This window comes from Salvelinus alpinus, chromosome 9 (genome assembly GCF_045679555.1).
Source record: "Salvelinus alpinus chromosome 9, SLU_Salpinus.1, whole genome shotgun sequence".
Lineage (NCBI taxonomy): Eukaryota > Metazoa > Chordata > Actinopteri > Salmoniformes > Salmonidae > Salvelinus > Salvelinus alpinus.
Genome location: NC_092094.1, coordinates 68,567,857 through 68,583,190, shown reverse-complemented (window position 1 = coordinate 68,583,190; position 15,334 = coordinate 68,567,857). Strand labels below are relative to the sequence as shown.

The following is a 15,334-nucleotide window of genomic DNA, read 5'->3' as shown; positions in this document are numbered from 1 at the left end:
ATGGTACCTGATTCAAAAGTTGTGGACAGAAATGTCGGTATACTATAATACAAGTTAAAATAAAATAATGACAAGCACATCTTGTTCTTTTTGAATTCAGGTTTTATTAAGTAAGGGTAGCTTGGTGATCATGGCTACGTGTAACAGTATTGAGATCCCCTCTGGGACCAGAACTGGAATGAGTATTACTAAACCAATATACCCTCAACTATACAGACACACAGCAATGTAGTGCTGCTGACCTGGGTTCAGGACCCACTAGGGGAGTCACCCTACATTCTAAGGGGCGGCACGTAGCCTCAAGGTTAGATCATTGGGCCAGTTACCGAAAGGTTGCTGGCTCAAATTCCGTAGCCGACAAAGTGGGAAAATAAATAATGATGTCGCTGTGCCCTTGAGCAAGGCACTTGTGGGTGTCTCAGGGGGAGTTGGGATATGCAAAAAACATTTTTTTCCATTGCACAATTGTGTGTAAATTAAAATGCTCCATCATTCTTGCCAATGCAGGTTCGTAGTGTTGTAATACTGTTGTAATACTGTAGCTACTCTTTGACTGGAGTTGGGTCTTGATAGGAGAGACTGAGTAGGAAGTAGTAAAGCCCCTGCCAACCAGGAGCTCTCAACCCTCCTGTTCTAAGTCCTCTGTGAACTTCCTGACCTTGAACAAGACCTCCATGTTGACTGTGGGTTGCGTGGTACATAGTGTCGGACTGGAGGGCAGAGGGACACACACAGAAGACAAACAAAATCATGAGCATGGTTCAGCAATTACACAAATGTGAGAGTCAGTTTGCAATGCCTGGATGTGTATGTTGAAACAGCATGTTCCAGTATGTTTGTGAACAGTGAATGTGAGTATGTCTGTGCTGTGAATGTGTGTTTCTCACCATGCAGATGGGCTACAGCAGCTTGTCGCTAGGCACATCCATCCAGGTCAATTCTATGGCAGCCGGGTCACCTGGCGAGCACGGGGTCAGAAGGTCATCCACCATCACTTGACTGGTGGCACAGGATGGCCCTCGCACCTAGAGTACCATCACAAACAACAAAATATCTTAAAATCTCCTAAATTGTAGAGAAAGAGATTCACCTTTAGTGTGCTGTACAAGAGTGGACTTCAATAGTTACCATACAGTATTAGTAGAAACTTTTTTAATAAATCACAAATGACTGAAATTACAGTATAGACAGATAGTCCTATGTGTTCATATTATTATATTTCTACAATGTCAAAAGTGTGTATTATTTGCAACAAAACTGAACCCGTTTGCAAATAATTAACTCTGAGACGTCAATAGGGATCTGAGCATGGTACTTTCAAGTTAGGCCTACCTTTCCACCCCAGACCGAGTAGGCCTACTGACGCAGAAAAATGTAAGCTTCAACTGCTGGCTAATCTTCTTCCTTGGCTTAACCCAACGAGAGGTCAAAAGTGTTTTCCAAAAAGCTGTCTGGGTTTACATTTATTTTATTGTTCAGAACGTTAATAGCTTAATCAATTGATAGTGACAGAATTAGATTATTTCCAAATTAAACAACAATCCCAATATGCATCAGAGTCACGTCTTTCCCGGGTATTCCTATTTTACAGCTTGTTTCTAGCATTAAGTATCGCGGACCAAAGCGCTGTTATAGATAACTGTATATAATCACATCCGTTTAATTTTCTTCAAAATCTTAAACTAACAGTGTACTTTTTGCCCTTTTCTTTAAGAAAAGGTAGGCCTATGGCATACCCTCTCATATATAATTGTAACGCTCGTCTTCCTCCTCGTCTGAAGAGGAGCAAGGATCGGACCAAAGCGCAGCGTGGTTTGAATACATGCTTTTAATAAATTTAAACTAAGACGAAAAACACTGGACAAAATACAAAACAAATAAACGACGTGAACAAACGAACGAAAACAGTACCGTGTGGCGAAACAAACACAGACACGGCAACAATCACCCACAAACCAAAAGTGAAACCCAGGCTGCCTAAGTATGATTCTCAATCAGGGACAACGATTGACAGCTGCCTCTGATTGAGAATCATACCAGGCCGAACACAAAACCCCAACATAGAAAAACACACAGACAGCCCACCCCAACTCACGCCCTGACCATACTAAATAAAGACAAAACAAGGGAAATAAGGTCAGGAACGTGACAATAATAGCTGTAAGTCTTAACAGATAAAGAGGTGGGCTATTTAAAGAGTGCATGGCGGGTGGAGGAATTGACTAACATATCTATGGATATAGCAGCCTATAGCCTCTTTCCATCTGTCAAACAGGTAGACCTACCTCTTATTTCTTAAATAGGAAGAAATAGGCTGCAACACATATCCCTAATTAAAATGAAGACGTTTAAAATGAATAATGTTTACTCAAATTTGCATACTTTCAGCACCATGAGCTGTCCATTTCCGATTGATTGTGCCGTGGCTGCTGCTTCAAGTTTCAGCACCACAATGTAAGTTACTCGAATCTGACTTCTTGAGAGGTCAATAACTCTGATAAACCTTTTTTGATATGACTCAGAGGACCGTTATTAGCATGTTTTAACCACTCCTTCATTATTACTGAAACAGGATTCAAAGTGGTAAATATAAAGATCCAGTCCATAAAAAAATTGGAGGCCCCTTTACACTTCAGTGTTGTGATGCAAAAATGCTAGCAAAATGTATAGCGCATAGAATTAAAAGGTATTGTCGGACATTATTAATTATAATCAGACATGTTTTTTACATGGACAATATATTTGAGATCATTGAGGCCCATGTTGACAAGATGTTGGGGAATCACTGGAGGGGAATATTGACTAACTGAGCATCTCAGTGTACATCTCAATAAACACAATAGGTGTTTTGTTACATTTCAGTCTTCTGTGAAATATTTTAAGTGTCATATTGGGGTGCAAACTCAACAATGAATACATTTAAACTATATCTGACATGTTACTGTTGTCTTCTTATTTAAGCCACTGACCATGTGTGTGAGGTGTAAACAGGATGTACATAAATGGGAATAAACACATGACATAGAAAATAAAAATATTGACATTTAGGAATTCAAAATGCATCTAAATATATTTTGTTCTGTCTATGAAATACATTAAAAAAACATGTACTTTTATTTTTATTATGTGTATAAAATATACTTGTCTGTACAGTAAGTAAATGCAGGAAATCCAAAATGCACAAAAATATGTTTTTGTAATGTCTAAAATAAAATATATGTGTGTAATATATACTTGTCAGTAAGTAAAACAATGCAGAAGCAATAAGCATTGTAAACGATGATAGAACACATCAAATGAATGTGAACATGAGGACACAAAGGAGAGATTTAATTAAAAGATCATCTTTTAATAGATTTTTAATGCTGAAAAAAATCTATGTATGGCAAATCCACTCTGGTCAAATGGCCTGTTGGTCAAAAATAAAAAATAGTTTACATTCTTGCTACTTCAGCCATTTGCTATGTTAAAGTAAAATCTCAGTTAATGATGAATGAATAAAATTTGGAAGGATTTTTCAGAGTCATACCTCAGTAGGGTAGAGTGTCAGGTGGCACAACCATTGGTGCCATGAGGTCAAAGTGTGAAGGAGGGAGCAAGCCAGAGAGCTGTCTAGGAAGCAGTCCAGGCCCATGGCTTGGAGGCTTTGAGTTGGTCCAATCATTGTAATTCATTGTAGGGTATCTGCTGCCCCATAGACCTGCTGGTAGTGGGAAAGGTGTTACCAGGAGTTCACCAGGGACATCTATGATTGGCTGACAGTCTTGGTTAAACCACATGTATTCTAAAGCAATATTCACCTGCTTTCATAGAGTAAGGATTCACTCCTTTGGGGACACTGCCAGTGTTCCCCTGATATCCATATGTCCCAATCGGTGGAGGTGGTGGTACACACTTGTTCTGTAAAACACATCAACACATTTTCCAAATTGTTAGTAATATTATCACAGTTGAAATACAATGGTTGTTCACTGTTTTTAATTGAATTGAATTTAAGTACCTCAGCCTTGGGCTCAGTTTTGTTAACCCATCTGTGCAGAGTTGGATCCCAGACAATCTGAGGAAGAAGATATTAGCAATGTGAAGCAAGCCACACAAAAAAATAAAACAAAATCCACTCAATTGTCTCTACATAGAATATAGTGTTAAGAACCAGTTCCTTACAGATCTGTCTTTGTCCTCAGGTAGATGAACCTCCTTCTTATTAGCTCTTCCACTCCCAAAGACCCAGCTGAGCCAGCCTCCACTGTTATTGTGAACAGCAGGGGTCTCGGGCTCGGCCACCGGCCGGCTGCCAGTCTGGAACTGAGGGTTGGCATCGGAGTGTTCCGGCTTGGTGATGGACATCATAGCAGGATGCTCAACATATCTAAGTCGGACATCTGTAATAAGTGGGAGAAGTCAGGCCACTCTGCTCATGTCACCATACAGAACAATTACTGGCTGACAGGTAGGAACGTCTCGCTCTGATACTCTGTTACAACCCAATCTTAACCTACACGCAGTCACAGGGATTACTGGGAGGTTACTCCAGGACTCTGCAATCGCATTGTTTTAGTTGCAAAATCAACAATTCCCTGCATATTATGTGAGGGCTTACAAATTTGACCAATCACCAAACTATTTCTGCATAAAATAGTCACATCATCACAATATTATCGCATAGAACTGACCCATTACCACAGTACAAAAAGAGGGCTCGCAATTTCAACCAATCACCGCACATTTACTGCATAATATGGTTCAATCAAGCCACATGTCAACACAGTTTTTTCCCTTGTCAGCGCATTTTTGCAACAAATTGGACAAAACAATTGCATATTGCTATGCAAAATGTCATAATTGTCGCTGCAAAATCTAGCATATTTAATATTTTTAAAATCCATGCGAAATCCTGGAGAGATTCAAGGAAGTATGAAAATGTATACACTCACTACTGTAAGTAGCTCTGGATAAGAGAGTCTGCTAAATGACTAAAATGTAAAAGTAAAATGTAGTAGAAAATGCATGAAAGTATTACAGATATACACTCACATGAGCCATACATTTAACCTATCACAACTTATTATCAAGCTATCACAATGGTAATTTCTTTACTAATTAGGTAAGCTTAAGTGACCTCTTCTCTTGGAATAGAAATCCACAGGTGGAGGACACGCTCCACCATCCCATTTCCACAGTGGTGCCACCATGGGGATGATGGGAGGTGGTTGTGGATGATTGTTTTCATTCTTCACAGGGACACTGGCTGTGAGGAGGATCTCCTCCCTCTCTGCAGGGACACTAGCCTTTGGGACGATCCACTCCCTGTGCGCAGGGACGCTGGCCTTTGGGAAGATTCCCTTCCTCTGCGCAGTGACACTGGCTATCAGGAATCTCAACTTCCTTTGTGCAGGGGTGAGTTGTGATGCTCTGAGGAGCTTATTCTTCTGATAGTAGCTGATGGAAAAAGCTGCTGGAAGAATCCCCTCCCTCTGTGCAGGGATGAGGCCTGATGCTCGGAGGAGCCCCTTCCTATGTGCAGGGATGAGGCCTGATGCTCTGAGGATCTCCTCCCTCTTTGCAGTGATGCTAGCTGCTGAGAGAAACCCCTCCCTCTGTGCAGGGACAATGGCTGACTGGTGAATCTCCTCCCTCGGTGCAGGGACACTTGATGTTTGGAGAATCCCCTCCCTCTGTGCAGGGACACTGGCTGTTTGGAGGATCCCCTTCCTCCGTGCAGGGATGAGGCCTGATGATCGGAGGATCTCCTCCCTCTCAGCAGGAACACTAGCCTTTGGGACAATCCCCTCCCTGTGCGCAGGGAAGCTGGCTGTTTGGAGGATCCCCTCCCTCCGTGCAGGGATGAGGCCCGATGATCGGAGTATCTCCTCCCTCTGTGCAGTGATGCTAGCTGCTGAGAGAATCCCCTCCCTCTGTGCAGGGACACTGGCTGTTTGGAGGATCCCCTCACTCTGTGCAGGGACACTGGCTGTTTGGAGGATCCCCTCACTCTGTGCAGGGACACTGGCTGTTTGGAGGATCCCCTCCCTCTGTGCAGGGACACTGGCTGTTTGGAGGATCCCCTCCCTCTGTGCAGTGATGAGGCCTGATGAGGATCCCCTCCCTCTGTGCAATGATGAGAGGATCTCCTCCCTCTGTGCATTGATGCTGGCTGCTGAGAGAATCCCCTCCCTCTGTGCAGGGACACTGGCTGTTTGGAGGATACCCTCCCTATGTGACGGGATGAGGCCTGATGCTCGGGGGATCTCCTCCCTCTGCACAGCAACTTCGGCTGCTGTGATGATCTGCAGGTATAATATAGAGCATATAGTCATTCCCTAAAAAATCAACCACTTGGAATCTATAACATCATTGGGTCGGCAGCGTAGCCAAGTGGTTAGAGCGTTTGACTAATAACCGAAAGGTTGCAACGAACAAATCCCTGAGCTGACAAGATACAAATATTTCGTTCTGCCCCTTAACAAGGCAGTTAACCCACTGTTCCTAGACCTTCATTGAAATAAAATATTTGTTCTTAACTGACTTGCCTCAGTAAATAAAGGTTAAAAATTACACATACACTGAGTGTATTAAACATTAAGAGCACCTTCTCTTTCTGTGACATAGACTAATCAGGTGAAAGCTATAATCCCTTATTGATATTAATTGTTAAATCATCTTCTCAGTGTAGATGAATGGGAGGAGACAGGTTAAAGAATGATTTTTAGACAATTGAGACATGAATTGTGTATGAGTGTCATTCAGAGGGTGAATAAGCAAGACAAAAGATTTAAGTCCCTTTTAACAGAGTATGGTAGTAGGTGCCCAGTGCACCGGTTTGTGTCAAGAACTGCAATGCTGTTGTGTTTTTCACGATCAACAGTTTTCCCTGAGTATCAAGAATGGTCCACCACCAAGGGGGGGAAACTCAATAGGAAGGTGTTCTTAATGTTTTGTTCACTCAGTGTAGATCAATCCATAGCATATACTTTCATTTGTATGTGTGCTGATACTGTAAATACACAAATTATATTAATGTTATCTACAATATATTATAATACCGTAAGCCTCCCTGCTGCAGGGGCATTTCCTCCTACAATTTTGAGTTGATTTTCTTCACTTTAGCAATATTTTGTATCTTTGTTCATTTTCACATTTATTGTGTTTGGAATGACACTGTTACTACAGCATTTGATGTAAGTATGTAGGACAATTACCCATAATGCTCACTGACTGAACATTCAAAATTACCATGGCAATTATTGACGCATTCACATGCCATCGGAAACTTGGAACCTCAGAGTTAAATGAATGTAAGTTATTAGCATAGATCTTCCTACTGGTTGATTCTGATACTTCACAAGTGGGAAACTTGAAATCATCATTCCATAACGAGTTAGCGAGTCAGAAATGTCAGAATTTCCTAGTTCCGACTTGAAGGGCCTTCTATGATGTAGGGCAGGTCAGTAACCAAATTATTTAACTGTGCCCAGTCGCACACAGACTTTTATGGTCACACAAGTTGCCACCGGTGGATTCAAAATGAGTAGCCTAACAATTATTTACATGGTACCAGGTACATTTGCAACCAAATTATTTTTCTGTGATAAATCAATAATAGTTGCACACATAGGGTAACAGTGAGCAATGAGCAAGATAACCATAGACGGGAAGTTGACAATAGCTTATTATTAGTGTAAATAAATTGTATTTCTATGGTTGCAGTCCTCAAAGATTGAATTGCATTGAATTGAATTAATCAGATCCAATGATTTACCGCCAGTAGGGTGAGGTACCGCTAGTCATCATTATTATAATCACCATCTCAATCCATATCACCATACCATCATAGACCTATTCTTCTGTATCTGAGACTCATCTGACACTACCTTAGATATGGCAGTCTGCAACTCAATACACTGCCCCTGCATGGTGTTCAGCGTCCCCTGCATGTGGTTAATCGACTGCTTAACATCGTTCAGCAGGATCTGAATCTCAAGCCTGCAAGAAATCAGGTGGTTCAACATACTGAGATGATGAGAGGCTTCAGACCATGCCCATTGGACCATCTTTAGGATTCTTTCTCACTTAACACCAATCTTATTAGTAATGTAACTTTGTGCATATGATGTTACTATAGTGTTATTTAGAAGAAAAAAAGTGTACTTTGTCAGGCGCCAAAAGGATGACGGGTTGTCTCCCTGCTCCAGTGAGCTCTGCTGGCAGGTCTTGCTCACTGTTGGAGGATGGGAGCCAAATTAGAGGAAAAATATCTATGGTTATTGAGCAATGAAACATTCATGGCATAATGAGCACTGTGAAAAGAACATTCATGGCACTGTGAAAAGAATAACAACAGCTGGGGTTTACTTTCTCAAATTTAGATAATGTAATACAGTCTTTAAACCCATCAGAAATGTAGTGCTTACCTCCATGAAAATATTGGCCCCTGTTATTTTGGGCAGCACTGTCCCAATGTTGACAACTAGTTCCAACTTGTGATGAGAAGGTCTTGATGAAACGATCAAGTCAACATTTTGTTAGACATTTCAGAGATAGCATTAACAATTCTACATGAGACAGTGCTTCCAGATATTGAGGTATCTTCCTTCTGAGGTATGTAAAAAAAATCTGGTGTGTGAGTACTCACATGAAAGGTATCCATGATTCTTGATTAAGCCAATCATGTATGTGATTACCATCCTATGGATCAGGAGCTGGAATTATTGCTACACAGCTTTCAGGCAACTTTATGTCTTGGACCTGGATGAATAATTGAAATACAAGTAATATTGTGAATTTGTGATGCATAATTGCCAATTTAATTTGGAATAATCCATCAGTTATTTGTTTTGACAGTCAAAACAACTAACTCTTAAGATTAATCACTTGACTTGAGTAACTTGACTTGAGTAACTTGAGTTGACGGAAATAGCAACTTTATATTCTGACCTGATTTGTGCAATGCCTAATGTATAATCTATGCATGTTATTGGCTCATCATAGTATATAGCAGAGGGTGTCATAGTCCAAAAACAGCATTGGCCATTGGACTGCTCAGTCAAAACAACTAACTTTTACGATTAATCACTTCACTGGAGTAACTTGAGTTCGGAACTAAAAGATTAAAAGTAGGCTATAGTTTGACTCATATCCTTACCTTGGACAAGCGTATCTAAAAAGCCTATCCAGTCGTGGTTGAAGATACCTTTAGGCAGATAAAAGCGCGGCACGGTTTGAGACACGCTCGGTATTGTGAATCTGTCACACTGATATAAAAGCACGTTTTCATTTATAATTTACGCTGTAGAATGACCTGCAAGCCAATCAGAATCGAGTTTTAAACAATACCGTGGTTTCCATGGAACGTCACAAACATATTCGGCCACTTGCGTCACAGATTACAGTCACTGAACATGGGTTTAATAGCTATATTGGCTATATGTACCGTATATGCACATCGTATTGAATTGAGATTACATGTACTGCACCACTGAAACTATTTAGCCTAATCCTATGAGGATCATATGTCAAATGTCAGAATCATGGCACATGAAAACATAATGAAATTGACTGCAGATTATAAAATTCACTGTGACACAATAAACCCACTTTGCATCAATGTTTTTTCCATGTAATTTCGATGAAATTACGTTGAACTAACATGGAATAAAAATGTAATTGATGTATGTGCCCATTGGGAAGTGATCAATTCGAAATGATTGAATACATACAGTATTACAAAGAAAGAGGTAAAGAAATTGCTTCGAAAAACTTTTTTAAAAAGTCTAATTTCCCTGGGCCGCCCATACGTAAAATGTATGTACGCATTACTGTAAATCGTTTTGGATGAAAGCGTCTGCTTTCAAATCTCTGACTCTCACACATAGTTACAATCTCGCGATGTTTAATTCTGGCGCTTTTACGTTTGCGGGATTTTGTTTAGTAAATGATGCGCAGGAGAGCTACATGAAATCAGCGACATTCCAAATCGAGCAAAAAGCTTCAAATTATAAGTCCATCGTTTACTTGAACACATCACAAATTGTAGTATATTTCCCTGTTTCAAGATGCGTTCTGTTTCGTTTCTCTGATCTCTGAAAAGTAATTTAGGTTTTCAATATTCTTTATTAAATAATATCTGGAATAATAGTTTAATTTCCATTCCACTAGATGGCACTATCCCCTATGCTACTCCCTGTCAGGGGTCTGAGGATTCTGAAACAAAATAGTCTAGGCTCTTGAAACGCATCGGTGCGTTGGTAGATGTGCTGTACATTGTTATAAACACTTATTACACTGCTATAGACTTGTATTATCAATGTAATTCACTGTTATAAACACATATTACATTATAAATGATGATCCTGTGTAGAGAATGCCGATCCCACCACCAGGGTTGTGGGTTCGATTCCCGGTGCAACCCATACGTAAAATGTATGTGCAAATGACTGTAAATCGCTTTGGATGAAAGCATCTGCTAAATGGCATATATTATGATTACATTATTTATACAACAGGCCTACAATGTGAAAGTCTATTGCTTTTTCAAATGAATATTTGTGTTGGAACTTCACATCAGTTGGAAAGGCAGCACATGTATCTGTTTATGTTACCCTTCCAATGAGCTTATCATATAAACTACAACGCGAAAAGTACAGTTTAATTCACTTTTAATCATGTCAGCACAGGTAACAGCCGTTTACAGACTTTCTTTACTTTTTCATTCTTACTTTTCCCAATTCACTTAAACTATATTTCTTTATTTCCCATGGGCTTCACCAGAGTACCCCCTAGTGGCTGGAATACAACTGTACTAAGACCCCTTACAACACCCCTCTGCAAAAACGAAATGTTGTCCCAAACATTTCACCAGCCTCAAAACAAACAGAAGATGTAAGTACTGGTCATGAGAACAACAGAAAAAACTGGCCTAACAGCTATATAACTATCTAGACATGTCCAGTCTGCCTTTATGGGCATTCGCAACCCCCACTAAATATTATCACACTGTGATTAGTAAAGGTAAACAAGAAAATATATACACATCAGAACATCTCTAGTTGGTATCCTGATAAGAGCTTGGCAGCCCTAAAGTGTTATAGGTTCGAATGTCTCTGGGCCTCCTCTGCCGGGCTGAACGGCGGGGAAAGATCATGGTTGACCCCAATGAATCAGTGTCCACTTCATCATGAGATGATTGAGTCTCTGAGCCCTTAGCTGTTTCCATATTTACCCCTGTCCTTCCGGGCTCTCTCTGAGGACTGGCTGGCACTCCTTCACAGTGAAGTTTGTATCAGTCTGACCCCGTTCCTCACTATTATCTGATACTAGTTGTGTGCTACTCTGTCTGCTCTCTTTATCCCTACGTGGTCTATTGATGAATACTGGATAAGAATCCTCATCTGAGATCTCAGACTCAGCGCTCTCCCCATTTTGCTGATTTTGCTGGGGTGGATCCCTTCTCCACAGACCTCTACTGGGAGTTTCAATAGGTTCCTCAAATGGTAGGGAATTACATGACATGAGCATATTGCGGTGCAGAACCCGGGCCCTGCCTGTACCGCTCTCGGGTTTGACCTCATAGACAGGGCTGTCATCACCTTTCCTGGTTACCACCACATGTATTTGGTCCTCCCAGTGTGATCTTAGCTTTCCCGGCCCCCCACGTTCTGACATGTTCCTCACCAGTTCACGATCTCCTGAGACCAGAACCGAACTCATTTTCTTCCGATCGTAGTAGGCTTTTCCCTTTGCTGTTGATTTCTCCATGTTTCTACTGGCGATGTCATAGGCTTCAGCCATCTGTTGCTGCCACTTCTTAGCATAATCCTGGTATGATTTCTCCTGCTCCTTTATCTGTAACCCAAAGACAAGGTCAACAGGTAGCAGTGGAGCCCTTCCAAATAGCAGGAAATACAGTGAGAACCCAGTAGCATCACTGGTGGTACAATTATATGCATGAATGACCTTGTTCAGATAATCACCCCAGTTGGCCTTTTTCTCTTCATCTAGTGTGCGCAACATTGACAACAGTGTACGGTTAAATCTCTCCACCGGATTCCCCTGTGGATGATATGGGGAGGTTCTGGAATTGGCTATTCCCGTACAGTTCTGCAAGGCTCTGAATAACTGATTTTCAAACTCTCTTCCCTGATCATGATGGATTTTTGACACAAAGCCAAACTTTGGGAAAAAATCATCAGAAAGCTTTTTTGCTGCAGTTTCCCCTGACTTATTTCTGGTGGGGTAGGCTTGTGCAAATTTTGTAAAGTTATCTAAAATAACTCAAATGTACTCGTAGCCCCCTCTGCTTTTCTCCAAATGCACATAGTCAATTGAAATCATCTGGAAGGGAGCTGTAGCTCGTACATGTTGCATTGGGGCCCTAGTTATTACACTGGGTATCTTTTGTTTGATACACTTACACACTTTGGTGATAAAGTGTTCAATGTCATGTTGCATGCGCGGCCAATAAAAGCGTTCTCGTGCTAAGTTCAACACTCTTTCTGTTCCTAGATGGGCCATTTCAGTGTGTAAGTACTTGTAAAATCAGTGTTCTATACTGATTTGGTACCACAACTTGTGTCCTTTTTGCTGTTTTCCTTTGTAATAATCCATCTGGTGAGACACGGAGCCTGTTCCACTCTTGCAGTAACTGTTTGACTTTGTATGACTCTTGTTGACATTCTGTTGGTTTAGGCTTAGTCCTTTGACTTTTCAGTTCCAAGATTCTCGATACAGCCGCATTCTTTAACTGAGCCTGCATGATATCGTGTGGAGACAGTCGGTCTGTAACTGTTCCACCCCACCATGACAGCTCATCTTGCACTGATGGCCTTAGTGTGACCGTGGATATCCACATTACACAGTCATTCTGTTGTGTCTGAACATTATTGAGTGTTGCTTTTACCATTTCAAGTGAGTGTTTCTCTGTGCATTCTTCCATGTAATGTTCAGCATGCAAAGGAGAGCGTGACAGAAAGTCTGCGTCAGTGTTTACCTTTCCAGGACGATACTTCAGTGTGAGATTAAAGTCAGACAGCTCTGCCACCCAGCGATGACCGGTGACATCCAGTTTTGCTGTAGTTAGTACATCTGTCAAGGGGTTATTATCACTGTACACTGTCACAGAGGGAGCATAAAATAGGTCATCTCGGAACCGCTCAGTCACTGCCCATTTGAGGGCCAAGAATTCCAGTTTCCCTGAGCAAAGGTGATAGTTTCTCTCTGCTTGAGTCAGGGTGCGGTTTTGGTCAGGAGCCCCTGAAGGTGGCTTTTCACCTCAGCATACAAGGGCTGTTGCACACCGTTGTATCTTTTTGACACTGGTATGTTATCAGTCAATGTTATCTCCATTCTGAGATTTTCAATACACCCTATGTCCATGTCATCTTTTGCGAAAACAGCTGATTCCTCTCTGAGCATCCGTTTGACTAATTCTTGTTGTTCTTGGCTCAAGTGCTGAACCTCTACAGGTGGGTCCCACCACTCTATTTGACCGTTGTCAGGGCCAGGCTCCGGTGGGGATCTGTCCTGAACCTGTGCTACAGTAACCTTTTCTCCACTGGGCACAGGAACCGGGTGACACGCTACTCATCTCTGTAATGTCCCTATCACTGTTTGTCTTGGTAAGGTAATGTCATGTTTGGTAGTATTCACTACTGCAATGTCAACTTTTCGAGATGGCCGTTTTGATGTTTTCACGACCTGACTTTGTAGGTCCAGGCCCCAGATCACTCTCACGTCCGGTTCAAATAACACCATTTCATCATTGAAGGGAGCCCCTCTTGGGATACAGGGATGAATCCATTTTGTTTGTCCACCCGGAATGACAACGTCACGTCTGCCTGCTGTAAGCAAGCATTCCTCCGTGTATTCTGAGTGCTGAAGCAGATTGAGTAGAGTCTTTGCCTTTCCCTGTCCTTGCTTAAGTGCATTTCTAAGCATCTTTACTGTATACATCTTGTCCCAAGATGGCATAGCAGTCAGAGGTCCTTTGTCCTTGTCTTGTCGTGTCCTGTATATATATATATTTACACCTTTCTCCGCATATCTTTTATATATTTTATTTTCCAAAAACTCAACTTCAAAACACTCTCCTCTCCAAAACACTCGCCTCACCAATTTAAAAAAATTATTATTATTTACCTCAAATCTGAAATCCACAATAGAAGCTAGCCAGAAGCTAACCAGAAGCTAGCCAAAAGCTAGCCAGTTTACTGGCTAACGTTAGTATTCAGCAACCACGGTTTGTGGTCATCAGCTATTCCTTTAGCTCGAAAATCTATCGCCAGTTTTGTACAACGCGACTCAGACCAGAACATACCAGATCTATTTTTCTCTCCATATCCCCGGATTTCAATATCCCCGGATTTCAGCTCTGGACATTTACACCTGGATTTCGCTGCTAGCTAGCTGCTATCTGTGTGACTATTGGCTTACGTTGATCCCGGAGCAAACATCAATTATTCCGGAGCTAGCCAGCTGAAGAGTTCCATCAGCCACTCCTGGGCTACAATCCCCTATCCGGACCCATTTTACTGCCAATGCGGAGCCCCACCGGGCCTTCACGACTGGACTACCAACGTTATCTGCCCGAGGGAGTTATCCAACTGGCCCCTCTGTCGCGACATTACCTGAACGCCCATCTGCGGCCCGCTAATCGTTAGCGGTCTTTTCGGCTGCTATCTGAATAAGTCTATTGGACAATTTTTCTTGGGTCACTATAACTATATCTATTTTGCCAATTGGATTGATCCCCTCTACCACACGGAACCCCACTAATCTACCGACGGAAACGCACGAGGTGGCTAAAAACAGACCTCCATCCTATGCTAGCTTGCTACCGATGGCCCGGCTAGCTGTCTGAATCGCCGTGACCCCAACCAACCTCTACTCACTGGACCCTTATGATCACTCGAGTAAGCATGCCTCTCCTTAATGTCAATATGCCTTGTCCATTGCTGTTCTAGTTAGTGTTTATTGGCTTATTTCACTGTAGAGCCTCCAGCCCCGCTCACTATACCTTATCCAACCTTTCAGTTCCACCACCCACACATGCGATGATATCACCTGGTTTCAATGTTTCTAGAGACAATATCTCTCTCATCATCACTCAATACCTAGGTTTACCTCCACTGTATTCACATCCTACCATACCTTTGTCTTTACATTATACCTTGAATCTATTTGATCGCCCCCAGAAACCTCCTTTTACTCTTTTCCAGACGACCAATTCTCATAGCTTTTAGCCGCTGTACCCTTATCCTACTCCTCCTCTGTTCCTCTGGTGATGTAGAGGTGAATCCAGGCCCTGCAGTGCCTAGCTCCACTCCTATTCCCCAGGCGC

General features: G+C 41.8%; 1 protein-coding gene and 1 long non-coding RNA gene across 2 annotated transcripts; both read right to left on the bottom strand.

Moving 5' to 3' along the window:
• Positions 1 to 87: 87 nt before the first annotated feature.
• LOC139584067 (uncharacterized) lies at positions 88 to 1,943 on the bottom strand. Its single transcript, XR_011676687.1, has 3 exons — positions 1,912 to 1,943; positions 1,333 to 1,451; positions 88 to 1,025 (listed from the first exon to the last, which is right to left on the bottom strand). It is a non-coding gene; the product is annotated as an uncharacterized lncRNA (long non-coding RNA).
• Positions 1,944 to 3,333: 1,390 nt separating this feature from the next.
• LOC139530976 (uncharacterized) lies at positions 3,334 to 9,690 on the bottom strand. The gene is made up of 10 exons (XM_071327770.1): positions 8,633 to 9,690; positions 8,412 to 8,493; positions 8,149 to 8,218; positions 7,872 to 7,983; positions 5,120 to 6,287; positions 4,165 to 4,382; positions 4,001 to 4,057; positions 3,801 to 3,900; positions 3,530 to 3,703; positions 3,334 to 3,409 (listed from the first exon to the last, which is right to left on the bottom strand). Exons 1-9 carry the CDS (start codon positions 8,645 to 8,647, stop codon positions 3,531 to 3,533), a joined length of 1,995 nt encoding a protein of 664 aa, XP_071183871.1. The 5' UTR covers positions 8,648 to 9,690; the 3' UTR covers positions 3,334 to 3,409; position 3,530.
• Positions 9,691 to 15,334: the final 5,644 nt, after the last annotated feature.

Coding starts and splice junctions, on each gene's coding strand:
- LOC139530976 (XM_071327770.1), bottom strand. Junction 6,288..7,871: donor TGCAGACTGCCATATCTAAG/GTAGTGTCAGAT, acceptor TTATACCTGCAG/ATCATCACAGCAGCCGAAGT. Junction 3,901..4,000: donor AAACTGAGCCCAAGGCTGAG/GTACTTAAATTC, acceptor TGTGTTTTACAG/AACAAGTGTGTACCACCACC.